Below are 19,770 nucleotides of genomic sequence, written 5' to 3'. Positions count from 1 at the left end.
TGTGTTTTTAATGATGGGTTGTTTCTAAACTAATAAAGACAGAACAGCTCTGATCCCAAAGCGCACAAAACCAACACCTTAATCTGGGCCTAATATGATGAAAATTTAATGTAAACTGCATCCCTAGTAGTTAACAATAAAACGATACATCAGCGATGCTCATAGAGAGCCCGCACATTTACCTGTTTCTCAGTCTTGCTTTGACTTTTCTCAATTACGTCAAACGATATTAAATCTTGCTCGATTAGTTTCCCCTGCGCTTAGAATCGGTTAGTACGCCTGCGCAAAAGTCCGAAGACAAGCCGTTTAGTGAGAGGCGTTACTGGTGGCTAAATTGATTTTGGTAAGTGTGTATTTTTTGAAAAACTACTTCATTATCTTTGTCACGGTGACATTTTCGGAGCAAGCACGGATGCATTGGCAGGCACGGCTGGCTCAGGTTGCAGACTCGGTATTCATTTTAGATGCTAATTTACGGGAGACGGTTTATCTATGAGGCGGCGACGCTGTGATAAACCACAGTAACTTCTCTGGACTTTTACAGTATCTTTCACGCAGTTGCAATCGTCCAGATAATCACACCTTTTCATTTACAGTTTTGAAGTTTAGTCTGCCTGGGGCCCGTTCTTCGTACGTCGCTTACTACATCCAAGATCAAATGACACATCCAAGATCAAATCATCGCGCTAACCGTGAGCTCGCTAATCCGGTTCCCCGAACACACCTGCTGTTGACGATTACTACAGCTGGACGCAGTAATGTGACATCACTGGGTGTAGTAAAAGGGGCTACGCATCGATAGTAGAAACATTGATCGGCAACCCTCTGATTGGTCGGCGAAAATGTCGAAGGAGTGCGCTCGGCTCGGTATTTTTCGGCAGCAGAGCAAGAACTCCTGAGTGAGGGATTTCAGGAGTTTCAGAGTTTAATCAGAACGCAAGGGAACACTGCAAAGGCTGCAAAAGCAAGGAGCGAGGGCTGGCAGAAAGTTGCTGACAAATCAAACTCGTAAGTAATTTAATAATAACAATAATAATATATTGGATTTATATAGCGCTTTTCAAGGCACCCAAAGCGCTTTACAATGCCACTATTCATTCACTCTCACATTCACACACTGGTGGAGGCAGCTACGGTTGTAGCCACAGCTGCCCTGGGGCAGACTGACAGAAGCGAGGCTGCCATATCGCGCCATCGGCCCCTCTGGCCAACACCAGTAGGCGGTAGGGTAGATTTATCATATCACACCATATTATCCAATATTATATTACATTACATTATATTATAATATGTTATATTTTATCCTCTTTCACATTAGAGCCACGACAGGACCCACTAGAACATGGGAACAGGTAAAAGTGAAATATAAGAATATCCTACAGAATGGTAATATTTATCACTTATATTGCTTTTAGTCTCTTGGAAAGAGACCCTGGAATAATCTGTTTGTTTATAACAGCAACCAAGAAAAGGGCAGAGGAAAAAAAGACAGGTGGTGGTCCTGCACCCCCTCGTCAACAAGTTGGTTAAGTGAATAATACCCTCACGGGAAAATCGATATCTCTCTATGAGCACACTGTCGCGCTGAGCTAAAGGATCCTGTCTGTCCCGCAATATACGCTGAATTCTGAGGACTCTCCTTATCAATCTTGCACCTTCCGCAATGGGTGGCTCGCGTATACGGACAGGACATGGCTGCGACAGACTTCCCAAATCCACCTTCGCTTTTATAGCCGTGGTCTCTCATCTTGATTACACGAAGTAATTTACAATTGCTACTCTGAAATATGAATTACATCTGTAATAATTACATACATGTAATAGAATGTTAATAGTACATTTCCCTTTTTTAGGAAATGACCTGTGTGAAATCAATAAATGGATCAGGTGCTGCATTGTCTTTAGTTACATTGATGTTATTTATTTATGGTGAAACAGTGGTGGAATATCGCTGTTGCTTTCGTATAAATGAAGCGGACATACCTGCGTGGCCGCGATCTAATCCTGTTTACATAAAGTAAACCTGCTCCCGAGCAGGTTTACGCTTACGGCTCTGTTGCTATGACAGCAAGTCCCGGATGAGCTTCGGGGAACCGAACGATCCAGGATCACGCGAAATCGTCAACAATCTAATCCGGCTAACCTACTTAGCGAGGTACGAAGAACGGGCCCCTGGGCAGTTGTCATCGTAAACAAACATCTTACACAATTACCAGTATCAAGGTCATTATTTGTATCGTGTGATCTGTGGGCGACTGTTAGTTAGTTTTTGCCATCTCATCATCTGATTCACATGTATGCTAAATGTCAAAGGTAGAGGAACTATTAATGCGTTGACACATGGGTTTTTGAGACCTCTACATAATCAGTGTAATGGTTTTATTTTTCTTTTCTACGGTGGCCCTGAGAGGCCAAACGTACTGCAACTTAAAAAAACCCACCAGCAATAAGAATTTTTTTTTTTTTTTTTTTTATTGAAACAAATTTTCATATACAAAACAAGTCAAGGAAACAGACCAGAATTGTAACAATTTACATTATAAAGATGGTGAAGCAAGTCATCATAACTTTACAGGGAGAAAATAAAAGTTTCTAGGGTAAAGTAATAAGGAACATAGACCTTTTGACACAGGCAGGAAAATTAGAATAGCAAGTATTTTGTGATTTTACAGTATAGTACAGCAGTTTTTTTGTTCATATTTGAAATAAGCTTAAGTGACTTAAAATATTGACAAAAGTAATTCAAGAAGACGGTAAACATAGGAGAGGCATTCTTCCACTTACATAAATGAATAAAAACTTACAGAGCACTATTACAAAATTGACAACATCTGAGATTTCAGAATCCAGATTGTCCATAAAGTAAAGAATATCCTTAGATGTGAAGGCAGGTACATTGGAAATTCTGAGTGAAACCCAACAGTGTATTTCAAACCAAAAAGCATTAACATACTGACAAGTGAAAAATAGATGCTCTAGTGTTTCTGGATCGGAAGCAATAAGAAAAATGCTGCAAAAGCACACAAAACACGCCGGGAAGTCCAAACGGAAGTCCGTTTGGCCTCTCAGGGCCACCGTACTTTTCCTTGAAAACCCGAATAAAGTGAACAATACATTTTTAAGCAATAAACTGTTTAAAAATGCCAGATCTAGCATAAACTATACAAATTAAAACTCATACATGCATCATAATTATTCAGAAATTGACAACACATTTAATAATAATTATCATAATTATTAATATATTAAGTTCAGTAAACAAAGAATTGGTTTTGTTGCATTTATTTCATGGTTCAGGCCTTACAGGGTTAAAATTACACATAATTATTTCTTCTTTCCGGTACAAACAAAGGTATTACCCCCTTATTCTAGTGTCTCATCCGCTACGTATTTCAGCCAAATATAATTGCATTGTAATTTCAGATTAAAAACAAACAAACATGGAAATTAGATTTAATTCTTGGATAATTACACCCTTAGTCGTGGGGTATAATATGAAAATATTTATGCAATAACAAAGAGTAGACAATACTAATGCCATACATCTACTCATAGCTGCTTTATACAAATCAGCTCATAATTACATTGAGTTATCAATTGTGATAATGAGTGACACGCTAGTTCTCCAGGTAAAAGTCACAGATTGAGCCACGAAAAGCTTATGAATACTTTAACACAAGTAAAAATAAAATAAAAAAGTTATTTTAATGTCGTAGCAGGTTACTTTTTTACTGTAGCTGTCAAATATTTTATTCAAACGTCTACTTTAGAAAAAGTATAAAGTTGCACGGTATTCTCATCGACATGCACTTGAGGTGTAAATGAGTTAAAGGACTCACTCTACAGCAAGATGACAGATGAAAGAAGTGAAAAGCAAAGCAAAAAACGTTCAAATAAAGTGTAGATAAATCAACTAATTTACTTTATACCACAGGGTTTGTTGCGCTATCACCAGTGAAGCATTTTATTTTTTAGGAAACTTGTAATTTACTGGTCGTGCTCATTGTTTACATGTTTTGTGGAAGACTAGATTCTGATCAGCAGTCAGTGTTGACAGCTTTTTTTTTCTTTTTTTCACTTCTGGCTCTGCAGATGTAGAAAGTCAGACTCTTGTGTGCGTTGCACAGATGATTGGCTGCTGCGGTTATATTTTTTTGGTTCTTCATTTTCTGAGTAATAAGGAGTCAGAACTCAAATGCTTTTGGGTGATTGAGTTTTAAACCGGATGGGCTGAACCACAGGAGGGGACGCATTCACTCATTCTTTGGCAATGGAGACAAGTTAGTATTTTCTGATCTTACTTTAAAGTTGACTATATAGAAAAGCCAGATTTGACTCCCTCTGTGTAGCATGCTGTAAACTGGCAACAGTGTTTTGGTTTTCAGTGTAATTTCTGTCTTTATTGCTACACAGAAGAGAACTTAAGGGGCAAAAGTAGGAACTTGAAAAATAGTTACACAGTAGACTTTGTAAGGAAGATCAAACATTTTGTACGTTATGCTTTTGTTACATTTGATTGCACCGTCTGCAGTGTGAGCGTAACTGAAGCCTGGCGAACTTGTTTAACAGGTGGTAAAACCTGATAATTGGATCACAATGAAAGCAAAAGTTTGAAATTCTTTTCCTTTAAACTTGTCAAGTCGATCCTTGACTTTAGCTTTTGATAAAGGTGGATTATGCTGTTGTTTGTTTATGGCATTGCACTGCACTATGCTTTAACCTGCTTAGAAACGACTTGTGTTTCTGTCTTCCAGCGAAATCTTAAGAGTGTGTGTAGTCAGATCATCAGACTTTATCCACCATGCTGGCTCTGTCCAGATGTTCCACAGCTTTGAGCTGGAGGCTTGCCCTCCGCTGTTCTGCCCTCTCCGTGAGGGGCTCTAACCCAGGCAGCCAGCCCTCCACCACAGCCAGGCCTCAGTTTCTAAGGACCCAGGCTGCCCCGTTTCACCAAAGTAAAGCCAAAGCCAGTCCAGACCCAAACAAGATCCTTTCAGGCAAGGACACATTTGACTGCTCCCTACACAGTTAGCCAATCTCTGTCACAGCCCAGACTTCAGGTTTGTTCACCTGTGCATGGCGACTCTTTTTTTTTTTCTTTCTTCCCACTTACCGTACACTGGAATGACTCCAGGTTGAAATGTTACAAAAACAAACAAGTTAAACGAGTCATTTAATAATTCAATTAACGTCAGATTGGAGTCCCATACGCACAGTTTACCAACCCTTCGGCAGTTAATCGATAAACCAGTTCTCAGAAAATAAAATTACAAAAAAAACCTAAAACAAACCATATTTAAAGATTTTCAGTTCTGGGAAATGGTGATAGATTATGTTTTAAATAATTAAAACAATAAAATAAGTAGTTGCAGCCTGATGTTATGCTGCGATATTTTCTAAAAGACACTGTCAACAAAAAACAAACTCTGCGGTTAGCTGTGCTTTATCGAGAAGCACATTTGCTCTAGTCGAAATTTGCCTGCAGATCTTTGTGTGTGAGGAATTTAATCGCATGGGTGAGTTTTAGATAAGAGTACAGTGGCAAAAACAAACGCACACTCACAGACTACAGTCTGCACCAGATTCAAATAAAATGGGCATGCTGAGCCTTGTTGAGATGCAATCTCAGTTGAGATGTGATGTCTGCACTAGCACTGTGAAATATTGTTCTAATAAAGAACAGTTAATGTCCCTTATGCTTATGTTTCTTCTTCTCAACATGCTTTTGCTTTTTTGTGTTGCAGTTTTGTCCTCTGCTTCTGGGCTGGAGGGCGAGCTCTTTGGAATGGGGATGTGGGCTGTGGGTCTGGGTGCCGTCGGAGCTGCGCTAACTGGGATCTTCCTGGCCAACACGGATCTGTGTCTTACTAAAGCTGCCAATGCAACGCTGCAGTACCTTGAAGATGCTGATCTGCACTCCACCACGGGTGGTAAGAAAGCGTTCTGATACGGTACAATATTGGAATGTACCAGACTAACAGCAGATGTAGTTAAGGCTATTAAAAGGAAATATAAAGTTACATAAGCACTAGAATCAGCCACATGTGGTTTCCTTTCCTCGTGCGCGTTTCGACACATTACACATGCAGCGAATGAGGTTTTGTGTAGTATGTAAAGTGAAGCCACTTTCTAGAATTTTCTGGCAGATTAAATCATTGTAAACTTTGGTCAAATTCCTATGCTGAGTATTTAATGAACATCGTGAAAGAGATGCACCATGTGACCGTGAACATTTTGTTGTTTTCTCTATCTTGCAAACTCTGTTAGATTCTTTTAACTGTGGCATTCGTAATCTTTGCGACTTGCGTTTAATCGCTAACGCGTGAGGTCAAAGATTTGATAAGAAATAGTTCAATGTGGGTTTGTCTGCAGATGAGAAGGTCATCAAAGCAAAGAGCCTGTGGGAGACGAATGGGGCTGTGGTCATGGCTGTAAGAAGACCTGGATGATTTTTGTGCAGAGAGGTGACGCCAAAAGTCTCTGTGAATGAACATTGTCTGTTTCCACTCAACTATAAGTGCATGTGATGAGATTGATTTTCTCTTTTTGGTATTTTTGTCTTGCTGCAGGAGGCCTCTGCGCTGTCCTCTCTGAAGCCCCAGCTGGAAGAGCTCGGGGTCCCTCTGGTTGCTGTTGTGAAAGAGGACATCGGCACAGAGATCCGGGACTTCAGACCGCACTTCGCTGGGGACATCTATATTGATGAACAGGTTAGCAGCTGTAGATAACAAGTGGGCATGCTCAGAAAAATTGTGAGAATAATCTGAGAGTTCCTGGCTGAACTGAAAAACCTCTAGCATAGATTTCCGGTTTAGGCTTCAGCAGGAAATCACCATCGTAGCTACCTCGTAACTGAAACCGTATGGTGTACTGAAATGCATGTCGAGTCCTCCTGTGCATTTCAGGTGACTTTTTTGAATTTAATATATGAAAGAATAATAATAACTGCCATATCATCCAAAAAAAGTAATCATAGCATCAATATAAACACTCACAAATGTCACATTGCTGCAGGGTGATTGCTGAAATGATCGGAATTTAAATGAAGGAATGTACAAAGAAATGGGAAAACTTGAAGGACAAATATGTTTACCCCCGAGGAAAAAAAACAAATCAAAAAACCAACTGACCACAACAAAGAGTGAAGACGCAGGAGTGGAAAAAGTCGTCGCATCTTTTTGTTTTTATTGGCCGACACCGCATATGAAACAGGACACGGTCACACTGGCACGCAATGAACCAGAAAAAGCTTAAACGCTGGCAACAACGTTGGCCACTCACTTCACTTACATTGTAGGTTCTGCAGAGATTCACTGCAAACGTCTAAATCAACATGCTCATAGTCGTTATGATCACTTGGTTATGTTTATTTGCCATGATGGTAACATGAGTACTGTTATCTGTCAGTTATTAATGCTGATAAATTGTTTGGCTTTTAAATATTTACACCCACAACAGCAGGGGAGGCCTGTTTGAAAGGAAGGTAATCGTTCATGTGAAAGGCTGAATTCATCGCCGCTGAACTCTTTGGAGTTTTTTTTCTCAGCGATATCTTTTTCATTCTCGGCACGAGTGCGTCTCTAATGGTATCCACCACACACATTATCCACGCACGATCTAATCTGTCGCGTTTCATTAGCTCGCTGCTATTAAGCTTTTCAAGCATATATCTCCTCTTTGTCTTTCTGACATTGCCTCTGCTGCTTAAAAAGCTCTTAAATGCCCTCCTCCTTCCTCCTAATGGTTTTTCTAATGGGAGCTCTGTGAATAAATTAATCCTGACCAGCATCTTGTCTTAACTGCAAGGGGCCGTTTTACCGAATGTCCTGACAGAACCACAGTTACAAGTACCCCTGTCTTTTGTATGATCTTTAATCTCAAATCAAGCAGCAGTGCAGGGATTGCTTGTTGACAGTAAGAGTGTTGGGTCATGAGAACGCAGTGATAAATCAGTTTTAGAGTAGCAGTCAAATAATGCTACTGTAATTGCTGTACGCTGTGTATAAATGAGGCGGACTGAAACTAAAATGTGCATTGCAGAAACGTTTTTATGGCCCGGTGCAGAGAAGGATGGGAGGCCTGGGGTTCATTCGCCTGGGAGTGTGGCAGAACTTCAGGCGAGCCTGGAGGTCTGGGTACCAGGGCAACATGAATGGAGAGGGGTTTGTCCTCGGAGGGGTGTTTGTCATCGGACCAGCAGAACAGGTAGCTTCCACAGATTTGGCTCAGTGATGCTTCACAAAATTCGTCTCTATTTTTAAGCACATGTTTTGTTTTTTGGCAGGGCATCCTCCTGGAACACCGCGAGAAGGAGTTTGGCGATAAGGTGGACACGGCCGATGTTCTAGAGGCCGTTAAAAAAATTGTACCAGTGAAATAATTTTCGTAGCACGCTTTTATTAGATCACAACTTGAATAGCAAATTGAATATTTTTAACCTCATGCAGAGTTTCAGTCAAAATCGAATATAATTATTATTTCAGTAACGTTCTGGTATTTATGAAGTCCGTGTTGTTTAATATCATAAGATGCCGCTGACTTTTGCACATGTAATTTGCTGTTGGTTATGAAAATCAAGCCACCTACAAGCTAGATTCTTGACACGGGTATGAAAATGTTAGGGAATTAAAGGCATCACTTCCTTTTAGGTGCAGCAGCCATTTATTTAAGGTCACTTGAAAATGAAATGTTGACTCTGTGTAAAAGCTTAATTTGCTTCTACTGGTCAAGCTCTCAAACACTCCTTTGACATAACAAGAGCGTGCGGTCTGTGTGTGATAATGACAACTTCACTCTAAACTCTTGGTCGAGGGGAGCAAGTTTGATGCCTAAACACACACACACACACTGCTGCTGTCGTCATGTTGAGGACTGTTTGTGGTGCAGGCGTTGCTCGCTTTTGTATGACTGTGCGTATGAGAGAGAATTTTATGCATCTGCACATTTGCATACCAGCTGCAGAACAGTGAATAAAGAAGACCTCATCCAATATCTGTGCTTTTCTTTTTCTTTAAATGTAATTTGTATATTGGTTAAAACTTGGTCTAATAAAACAACTTACACAGCTCTTATGAGAGTTTTCAGAGAACTTTAGTATTTTTTTGAGTTTTGAACATTTAAAACTTTATCCTTGAAAGCACAACAACAAAAACAAACCAAAAGAATTCCTCTGCATGAGTCTGGTTTTATTATGTTCTATCATTTCACCTTTAGACACAAAAAATACTCTTGTCAGGAACCTTGGTATTATTAATTACATCAGTAAGGTCACCAGAACGGCTCTCTCCCTCTTGCAAGTATATCAAAGGTTAGAAAATTCTTATCTCAAATTTGCACCGAGAAACTGGTCCATGCTTTATTATTAAGCAGGTTATATTGTAATGGTCCATTTGCGGGACTCCCCATCAGTATGATGACTTCAACTGTTTCAAAATGCAACAGCCAAGATCCCTACAGGTACATGAAAATCTAACCATATTACCCCATTGAAGTGATAGCAGGATGAACCCATGTAATTTGGCAGGTTATTTTAACCATGTCTACATGATGAAATGCACTGAGCGATCAAAGATTTACATTAAACAGCAGTTGAATGGTGTACTTAATAAAGTGGCCAGTGTGTATAAATTCGAGGCAAAGTCCTTTACATATAGGAGCTACCACAAGGACAATTTACACACACACACTTGTGTATCTATAGCTCTCTATATGAAGCAGTAGTAATGCAGAGGAGCTTTTTACCACTAGGTAAGGCAAGCAACTGCTTGGGCCCCCAGGTCAGTGGGGTGGGACCCAGAGGGCTGCCAAACTTTAAGTTACAGCAGTGTCAAAGTCAGCAGGGACACAGGGAGAGACGTGATCACATTTACTTTGTTTTCTCTTATATTCATCAGTTAACTCATCTAACAGCAGCCTAATTCGTCCTGCTCTGCTGACTGTGACGTGACCATGTCATAGAGTGTGAAATTTCTTTGTTTGACGGTGTCAGATTAAAGTTGTGAATGTTCCAACCACCAAAATTCAGTGGTTTTTAAGTTAGGTTAAATGTTTACGCTCATATCTGAACTGTTCTGCTGAAATATTCACTTATATGGTGATAATAACCCGTGTTAAATATTACTGCATGAAACAAGCATGCTTGGGCATTGATGTTACACATTTTATTCTATTGCTCAGATTAAAATACATCTCACGTCCAGGAAATATACATTTCAAAACAATACAAACAGAGGGAGAAAACACAATACTTATAAGTCTACATGTATGTGAGTTGTATGTATATAAAATAACCAAAACATTCATGGAGTGTAGCATGACATGACTTTTCCATGCATGCCTTCAGTATGCAAAGTTGTAAAACACTGAAAGAACTCTGTGATCTAAAATGTTACTGTCAATAAAATCAATGGCAAAAAAATGAATTCCAAACAAAGTGTGTGTTGGACTTTCTTTACATTTTCAAACTTGTAGCTTTGTATTCAAGACAATGGATTTGGTGGAGAGGACCACTTGTGTTAAAATACACAAAAAACAAACTGTTTTTGCACAAGTATGGCAAAAGGTCCATTTGCTAAAGCTGAAACAAAAACTTTTAAAAAGCTACACACTTCCTCAGTCCTTTACCCGTTTCATCTTTGGCTGGCTCTACAGGTGTGACATGATACGGTGGTAAAACACAGTCACAAGCTGGGACGATGAAAGTTTCCAAACGTGTCTGAATGCCGACTCAAACCCCTCAGTTTTGTTCTTAAACGTTTGTGCACCAAAACGCGAGTAGAAAAGGAGAAAGATGGGAACAAAGCAACTTGGTTACGAGCAACGAAAGCTAGCAGACCACAAATGATTAAAAATTAGCAGACGCGAAGCCACGATTCAATCAGCATTATCCAGCATGATGAAGACTCACAATCATCAATGCACACTTGTAAAAGCTCCTTTAAAACAGCAACACAAATCCAGTTAACTCCTACAGCAGCACAGCAAACACATCACACAGTAGCTGCTGTCAGCATCGTAGCAAAAATGTCTTCAGTGGGCACTGCAAACATTTCTACATATAGACTATAGTAGTGATGCTAAGTGTGAAACACTGTCCTGCAGTGCATGTGATCCCACGTTGGTGTCCAATTCAAGCAGGGGACTCAAACAGAAGCCTTCTGTTCACATGGATGAGATGAAAGGGAGTGAAGTGTTCATATGAAAACCCAATTTCTCTCCAAAACAACAGAGCCAATAGTTAAAAAACAAAACAAAACAAAAAAACCCCCAAAACACTACATCCACTTTCATTTAAGTTTCAAGTAGCAACACTCTCCTAACGTTTGGTGAATAAAGCTACTGACTGTTGGAATCGCACATTAACACAATCACTGTGCATTTGTATCTGTACAAAAAGTCCATTCACAAAAATGCAAATGCTGTGCGGTTACTACAGTCCCTTAACGCCCAACATCTGTCCACAACTACATCGAAGTGTCTTAATGGAGATGAATTTTGGTGATCTATACAATCTTACTGTGGTCACATTTTTAACCAACATACACAAAACATCACTTTATACTAACACTGAATCCGAGCTGGTAATTTGCAACAGTGATAAATCAAACTATAGGAACACTCCTTTAATCTGAGAACTGATTGGTCTTGAAGCAGGAGAAGCTCCTAGTCATTTGCAATAAGTTACACTATGTACCAAGAGAAGAGGACATTGTTTCCAAGTGCATATGTGGGGCCATCTGATGCATTCACTAACAGAGGCATACATTTTAATTAAAATCTCTAAAATCCCTCAAAAATGTGCTTCGTAGCTTCTACATTATATGTGCTTTGTACATAAATATATCCAAGAAAAATATAATTATTTTTACACCACTAAGACACCATCACCACTATCTAACCACACTGGAGACACTGCGTTTGGAGAGCTTGGTCAACAATGTGAATGACTGTTGATCAAAGATGCTCAAACTCGGCCGAGCTGTCCACATTAACAAAGCAGCTACAAACACTGTGCACACACAGCTACCATGACCAGGAGTTTACTATTTTGACCTATTACACAACATTTATTACTGTCCTTTGGTTCAACAGGACATCAGTGGCTCTCGCGCTTTTGACAATCTGGCTGTTTTGATGTCTCCCAGCCCACTTCAGGTCAGGTGCAAACACTAAAAAAAACCCTCCTCCAAACTGTGAGTTAGTATTCACATAACAGCAGCAATACATTTAAGATAATTTAAGATCCTTATCAACGATATCAACAGCATTTCTACTTCCTCATGGACACACAACACACTATCCTCTTTCCACCAGATGCCACTATTTAAAAGCGCCATCACCTTTAAAAAGAAAAAAAAAAACCCAGGCTGCCACAGTACATACTTATGCTGATGAGAACCACAGTTTGTAGTGTTGACTGATATAGGATGAGCAATTTGCTATATAAAGATCTTTGCCACAGGTACTGAGCACCTTATTACTTTGACTAAGAATATGAAGGGCATAAGTACACTTAGAGGAGAGTAGACGAGGGTAAGAAGCTGCACTGGGTAACAACAGGCATGGTACAACAAAACAGGAACTTCAACAGGAGTCGGGCTATTTAGAGCGACTTAACATACAGTTTTCTTGGGGCAACTGAGTTGGTGGCCTCAAGCTTTAACAAAACTGTCAGTGCGAAATATATGACACTGGAATATACACTGGAAAAAGTGGGAGCACAAGGCAGAAAAGACTGTTACATTCAGAAGAAGTTACACACATGAGTCTTCATTTTAACTGAATCAGAAATGAACCTGAATGCAACGCAAGATATTGGCGGGTTGAGGACAAATCAGTAACTTCATGAATAGCCATCCAAAAGTTCAGCTGTGACCAGCGGAAGACAAAAAGCACACCACAAAACAATAAACTGTAAATAGATGGTGCTCTTCTCTCAAGAGAAAAGAAAAAGAGCCTTAACAAAAAAAAACAACAACCCCTGCAAATATATTTTATTTCACCCTTCCAACTGAATCCAGAGCACTGTGTGTGTGTGTCTCAACATATGCATGGAAATGTGCTTGCTGCTCCTACAGGCCTTTGTTGAAGTAGACTGTGGTGATGTGAGGACTGGTCTTTCGTATCCTTTCTTGCAGATCTTCTTCCAGCCCGCTAACACTCATAGAGCTACAAAGAGATGGTCCAGCATCATTAAAAGGCAGCTAAGTTAAACAACTCTAGATATAGACTGAATGAGTGAAAGTGGCTACTGGTACCTTTTCTGAGGGAATAGGGCGCAGCACAGAGGAGTTGCAAACACCAGGCTGAAATCATGAGATGAAAACAGGAATGTTTCAGATGTTGTTGCAGGTACTTTCTAGGTGAAGTTAAAAATATCATTTGATAAAAGGATACTCTCACTGATAACAAGTCTACTTTACTCACCACAAACCGACTAGTCCCACCTGGACTGGAGCGTTAAGAATTGGGAACCGCTGCAGAGAAAACAGATAAAAATCAGGGACACATACATATCAGATGAGTTTGTCTGTACAGAGCGTCCACAGACACAAGCATTCAATGTATGTGCAACATGTGGAATGCGGTGTGACTCTTTAACCTCATAAAATACCAGCATGTCTGGTAAATCCACTCAGTAGAAACAAAACAGTACAGCAAACACGGATGCAATTCGCTTACCTTCATGAAAGCTCTCTTCTCCAGAGCATTCATTATGACAGGAGGAATGGCTGTGAACAGAACAACAAGTCAGGTGGGGGTTTCTGCTTCAATAGCAAAACAGGAAACTGTTAGTAAGGCTCAGAATGTGTGAGGTGAAGATACATTTTCTAATATATTTTTGGTGAGTGACGATCATAAAGTCAACATATATTCTCTTAACTTTGTGTTTGCTGTCTAGCGGCTCTTGAGATAAATATCTGGGTCATAGGCTGTTAAATGATGAACACTATACAGAACAGGCAGAAAAACGGGGAACCTAACCAGCCAGAAAACTCCATAAAGCAGAGAGGAGCTGCAGTTTCAGCTGATACTTCTTTGCAGATTGTCACTAATGCATGCAAGGTAATGACCAAGCAGAGAAAATGTCGACGTTACCCATTGCAGGCATCGCCATCCCAATCCTCGACACCACCACCTGCACGATGGCTTGTCTGGCAGCATTTGGAGACTCTCCTAACCGGTTTCCATTCTCATCAGTTACAGGGATACCGTACTTTAACTCCCTGATAGTGGGGAAAAACAAACATCATGTAAAGCTGTCATACCAGCTGTTAAAATATTAATCAGTGGCCTATTATAGTTAATACTTTAGTGACCTCACCTCTGCCTCATAAAGGGAATGTTGATACAGTTAGCAGCAGCAACAGCAGCAAAAGGGACAAACCGGCTGATGATTGGAGGGAGACGCTGCAAAGACAACAAAATTAAGCAATCAGGATCACATCTCAGAGCAGGTCATGTGTGTTTGTTTTATCTTCGGTTTACTTCATGTTTGTTGCACTTGAAACAAACGTATTACCGTAGCTAGAGACTTGAGTCCCAGTGCAGTGACTACGGCTCCAGTTGTTGCACTGACGTAGGCTGCACCGAGCTGGCTGCAAGAACAAAATTATCACAGGTCAAACACTGAGAACCCACATCCCCTTTCAGCATTTTCATAAGTGAAATAGAGCCAATTATGCATCACCACATGAAGACAGCAGCTCAGAGTCTACAAATTAAGCTAAGGTGAATCAATGCAAAGTTTAAGTGGACCAAGAAATGTGTGAAGTCATGTATGAATATTTAAGAATGAACGAGAACATCCTCGCAAATAATTGCAAAACAGAACATTACAATATGTGTTTCACTGACTGCATGCTTGATCCATAAATATGCATTCGCATGTTGCTGTTCTTCATAAATGCATGCATTCAATGCATTTTTGCAGCGTCTGGAAGGGGCAATTTATTGCAAATATGCTGACCTGTTGTCAACAAGGAGCACGTAATCTAAGTCAGCATGAGATCACTGTGACACTGCCGAACATGCTTAACAGTGGAACGTAATACCGCTGTGAGGGAGAGGACAGCCGCTCCCACAGCCTCCTCACAGAGACTAGTTTAGACGTGGGACAGGAATGATCAAGAGAGGAAGGGAAATGAGAAGTCCTCCATACTTCACGGTGATGGGTGCGTCTCCACTGCGGTTGGTGTAGTTGACGACGGCGTTAAAGGACTGGTTAACCCACTGCCAAAACACCACTGCTGGAGTAGTCCTGCAAAAAACATGAAGGAACAGCGACAGTGTGTTTGAGGAAGTGAGATTTCACGCTGCGTGTTCGGTGCCGTTTGCGCTGTGGCAAAGAAGTGACACTACTTGAGAAAGTAGCTGCTAGCGACAAACACTTAAAAAATAATTAAAAAAAAGAGGATGCAAGCAAAACTACTAAGTAACCTACAGATGCATTTAGTCATAACTGCATACAGATAACTTTGTGTGGACCCTCATTTCACACTAGTGTTCCCAGCAGATAACATCTTCATATAAAATCAATCAGCCCATAGTCAAGTTTGAATAAAATTCACATGCAAAAGATACAGATCATCTTGATAGGGTATGTGTCACAATTTTATTCATGTGATCTAAAAACCAAATGGTCCTTTAGCACAGTTTACAGGCCTCCAGAAATATATGCTGAATTTCAACTTTAACTTAAATCACCTAAAATATTCATATTGGTATTAAGAAACCCCCCAAAGCACTCGCTCTCTTCTTTACTATACCAATTTTACTATATAAAGCTATAATATATAGACTTTAAAATGTCACCATATGGTGCCCTCAAGTGGTAGGATGCAAAAACAACATTGTGGTTGATGGTAGTGCACGATACATCCAACCTGAACCTGAGTAATAAACATAAACATAATATGACAAAAATGATAGACTTAATTGTTAAATATTAAATTAACAAAAACGTGAAAAAATACTTAAAATAAAATGTGAACTATTAACATAAAATTTTTAAATAAATCAGTTTTTAAAACTATAGCCAATAATCTATTATTTCGTTTCACCATCTATTTCTGTAATTACAAAGAGTATTAAAAGTCATCTCAGCTTTACTTTTTAATCATACTGTGTATAGTTTTATTGCAGATCAAACTGTTTCTCCACACCCATAAACATAAACTACACTCTACACTACACTACTGACACTTTATTCACTTTTAGTCACTTGCAGTTATTTATTCACCTTCGGTCACTTTAATTTTAAAACTGTGTAATTTTAAAACTGTATATACTGTGTATTTATTATTTCACTCCTACTGCCTGTTCCTATTGTCCTTATCTTCAACGTATGCTGCTCGGTTGTTTGTTAATTGCCCCTTGGGGATAAATAAAGTCTTCTGATTCTGAACATGAATTGATCTCAGCTTATTAAATGGTCACAGCATAGCGAGTTATCAGTAGAATTAAGAGCAACATTTTTTATTCTTTAAGAGGATTTTCCCTCTGCACAGGGATTAACATTTCTATTTTTGCTGCTGTATTAAGGCTGACTTTTGGTCACACAGAAACTGTATCAAATTCAGCCTTTCATTTATTAAATATTAGATTTTTCCATTTCTAGATTCTCTTTAGGGAATCATTTTAGAAGCAGATTATAGTGAATTGTGTGTTTAAACCTGAGCTGTACCTGTAGAAGGTGAGCATGCAGCCTGTGATGGACATGTTCATTGGCACCTGAGCAGACATCCGGCCAATCACAAACATCTTCTCCCCTGTGTCGGGGTGGAAGGCAGAGTCATAGATGTATTTGGCTCTCCAGAGCTCATCCTCCGTCAGACCAGGCTTCACGATCCCAGCTCTGAAAAAGTCATAACAGTACAGCGCTACAGTACAGTTTTTGTTATATGTAAAAAAAAAAAAAAAACCCGGAGAAAACAAGTCAGCATATAATCTCGTTCAAAGCTCATTCCTATCCATGCCTTACTCAGATCAGACATACTACCCCGCTTCCCAAAAGGTTGGGACATTGTTGTAATATGCAAATAAAAACAGAATGCAATGATTAGCAAATCTCATAAATCGATATTCTATTTACAAAAAACAACATCAACAAAAGACATGTCAAATATTTAAACTGAGAAAATATACAACTATAAGAAAACTATTAGCTCATTTTGAATTTGATGGAAGTAGTGGGTCTCGTAAAAGTTGGAGTAGGGGCAACAAAAACACTGGAGGAGTTAGTTCTCCAGCTGTTTGGTGTTGCTATTTTTAACAAATTAGGTTAATTGGTAGCATTTTAGCAACGTGATTGGGTATAAAAAGAGCACCTTAAAGTGATGGGGTTTCTCTGTATCTTTGCCTCACACAGTGCAATATATCTCCATCGCATAGAGTTGATCATGTTGATCCAAGAACTGGGATGTTTTTATCTTCCAGGAGTTGTGTACAGATCCTTGCAATATGGGGGCGTGCATCATCATGCTGCAACATGAGGGGATGGTTTTGGATGAATGGCACAACAATGGGCCTTAGGATCTCGTCGTCTGACCTCGATGAGGACGACGAGCATTTGGATGAACTTCCCTGAGACAGTTTCTGACAATTTGTGCAGAAATTCTTTGGTTATGCAAACCGATTGTTGCTGCAGCTGTCCGGGTGGCTGGTCTCACACGATCATGGAGGATAACATGCTGGATGTGAAGGTCCTGGGCTGGTGTGGTTACACATGGTCTGCGGTTGTGTGGCGGGTTGGATGTACTGCCAAACTCTTTGGCGACAGCTTATGGCAGAGAAATGAACATTAATTTCACAAACAGCTTTGGTAGACATTCTTGCAGTCGGCATGCCAATTGCACACTCCCTCAATATTTATGCTGTCTAATCAGCAGCTTGATATGCCACACCTGTTAGGTGGGATGGATTATCTCGGCAAAGGAAGAAGTGCTCATGAACACAGATTTATGAACAACATTTGAGGAATGGGTCTTTTGTGTATCTAGAAAATGTTTCAGATCTTTGAATTCAGCTCATGGAAAATGGGAGCAAAAACAAAAGTGTTGCATTTATATTTTTGTTCAATGTCTGAAATTGCCAGGTAGCACACCTGGAAATCACCATAAAGATACATACGGGTTTAAGAGCAACGCATGCTCCCATCCACATGACTTCTTTTAACCCTAACCCTTGCATATTTCAGCAAGGCAATGCAAAACCACACACTGCGTATACATACTTAACCTTTCACCAACTGAAAACAGCACGAGATGAAAAATATGACAAATATGACCCCAAAATGTAGAGCAGTTCAAATCCTACGTGAGCCAAGAATAGGACAGCATTCCTCCCCCAAAATCCATAACTAGTCTCCTCAGTTCCCAGAAGAGAGGACTCAACACAATGGTAAACATGGCCCTTTTACAATGTTTTTGAGACATTTTGCTGCCAGTAAATTCAAAATGAGCTAATAATTTTCTTAAAATTGTACACTTTCTCAGTTTAAACATTTGATATGTTTTCTATATCCTATTGTAATTAAAATATGGGTTTTTACACAGTGTCTTTTGGAATAAGGGTTATACATTCCTATTCCCTTCTTTATATCTTGACCTTCTCTACCTGTAGTTCTCCACAGTCACTCTGGCCTCCTCCAGAGTCTCAGAGGACAGCAGGACATTCCTGGGGTCCGTGACCATGAAGAAGTGCTTGGCGCGGCCCGTGAACGTGCCTTGGTCCCATCTTGGCTCCTTGATGTTTATGTTGCGGGACACCTCTTCTGACATCCTGGCTTCTTCACTCAGAAATTTTGATTAGTGCTCAGGCACAAACGTAAAACACTGCAGAAAACATCAAGTCAGAAGAAAAAAAGAACCGTATGAGTTGGATTAACTAATGCATTTCTCACAGAAAAGACTTGTCAAAACATTTTATAGGCAAGAAAAATAAACCCCAAAAAACAACAAACATGCCCTGAATGTTATTTTAAAATTTTATGCATGCTCAAATATCACAAACAGAGATCAAAGTTTGAAACAACATAAGTATGGCGACCTGATTCCTAGCCCTACAAGTGTAATTATTGTAATGAAAAACGCTGGTGGCAGAGATAAGCGCTCATCCGCGTTTCACTAAAAGCTGTGCTGCATTCCAGAGATACATTGTGCTAACGAAACCCTCCACCTTTACTGTACAGGACACCACCCTGTACAATCTTTGTGGAAACAACCCTTCGGGGCATTCGAGTTTTACTGCATTCTTCATCACTCAGTGCTTTCTGAAGCCTAAATAACACTTTCTGTTTGCTGTATTACATTAAAACCACAATAAACTGTTGTTTTGTCCATTTGTGGGTTCCTTATAAGCAGCTCTTCGCTTTCAGTGCAGTCCAAATTAAAATGTGAGCTGTGTCTGTGAGTATAGGATAAAGTAAAATTAAGATGATGTTTTTATCCATTTAATGCCCACACCACACCAAAAAGCCCACAGTCACTTAAAGATCCAAGTTGGACTGTACAATTTCAAATAAAACAATACCTCACTTGTAATACAACTATTGACCTCTTTCAGATCCAACTCTTTATCTCTGTGCTGTTCACATTATGGCTTTTCACCACAGTGTTAACTGGATAACTTCATCCAGCACTTGGGCCATAATTGAGTAAGAAACTGGGGGGCACAGCAGTGTGGAGACCTTGGTTTTTGTTCTTTCTGGCATGAAGGTCACAACTACCAAATTGATTTAAAAACAAAAAAAAAAACACCTTAAAGAGCGAA

General features: G+C 39.7%; 2 protein-coding genes across 4 annotated transcripts; one reads left to right on the top strand and one right to left on the bottom strand.

The window, feature by feature from the left end:
* Positions 1–279: 279 nt before the first annotated feature.
* On the top strand, positions 280–10,327 carry LOC146619951 (peroxiredoxin-like 2A). 2 transcript variants are annotated; one of them, XM_085369859.1, is made up of 7 exons: positions 285–343; positions 4,755–4,997; positions 5,745–5,930; positions 6,373–6,464; positions 6,570–6,710; positions 8,041–8,205; positions 8,285–10,327. In XM_085369859.1, exons 2-7 carry the CDS (start codon positions 4,802–4,804, stop codon positions 8,378–8,380), a joined length of 876 nt encoding a protein of 291 aa, XP_085225985.1. In that variant the 5' UTR covers positions 285–343; positions 4,755–4,801; the 3' UTR covers positions 8,381–10,327. The 2 variants fall into 2 exon arrangements, with proteins under 2 accessions (XP_085225984.1, XP_085225985.1); XM_085369858.1 differs by lacking the exon at positions 4,755–4,997 and having other exon boundaries at positions 280–343.
* On the bottom strand, positions 10,150–18,831 carry sfxn3 (sideroflexin 3). Of its 2 annotated transcripts, none has more exons than XM_085369856.1 (10): positions 18,616–18,831; positions 16,685–16,855; positions 15,161–15,259; positions 14,522–14,597; positions 14,324–14,409; positions 14,098–14,225; positions 13,681–13,730; positions 13,426–13,475; positions 13,257–13,304; positions 10,150–13,167 (listed from the first exon to the last, which is right to left on the bottom strand). In XM_085369856.1, exons 1-10 carry the CDS (start codon positions 18,777–18,779, stop codon positions 13,071–13,073), a joined length of 969 nt encoding a protein of 322 aa, XP_085225982.1. In that variant the 5' UTR covers positions 18,780–18,831; the 3' UTR covers positions 10,150–13,070. The 2 variants fall into 2 exon arrangements, with proteins under 2 accessions (XP_085225982.1, XP_085225983.1); XM_085369857.1 differs by lacking the exon at positions 18,616–18,831 and adding an exon at positions 17,328–17,486.
* Positions 18,832–19,770: the final 939 nt, after the last annotated feature.

Source organism: Diplotaxodon limnothrissa, linkage group LG13 (genome assembly GCF_057381915.1).
Source record: "Diplotaxodon limnothrissa isolate DT_005_m linkage group LG13, D_limnothrissa_male_GT1.1, whole genome shotgun sequence".
Classification (NCBI taxonomy): domain Eukaryota; kingdom Metazoa; phylum Chordata; class Actinopteri; order Cichliformes; family Cichlidae; genus Diplotaxodon; species Diplotaxodon limnothrissa.
This window is presented reverse-complemented; position numbering and strand designations above follow the sequence as displayed.

Bases quoted from the DNA above. Each gene is read 5' to 3' on its own strand.
- sfxn3 (XM_085369856.1), bottom strand. From the start codon at position 18,779: ATGTCAGAAGAGGTGTCCCGCAACATAAACATCAAGGAGCCAAGATGG. The intron at 13,731-14,097 runs GTAACGTCGACA...TTCTGTTCACAG, and splicing joins GATGGCGATGCCTGCAATGG to CCATTCCTCCTGTCATAATG. The intron at 13,476-13,680 runs GTAAGCGAATTG...TTTTCTCTGCAG, and splicing joins AGAAGAGAGCTTTCATGAAG to CGGTTCCCAATTCTTAACGC.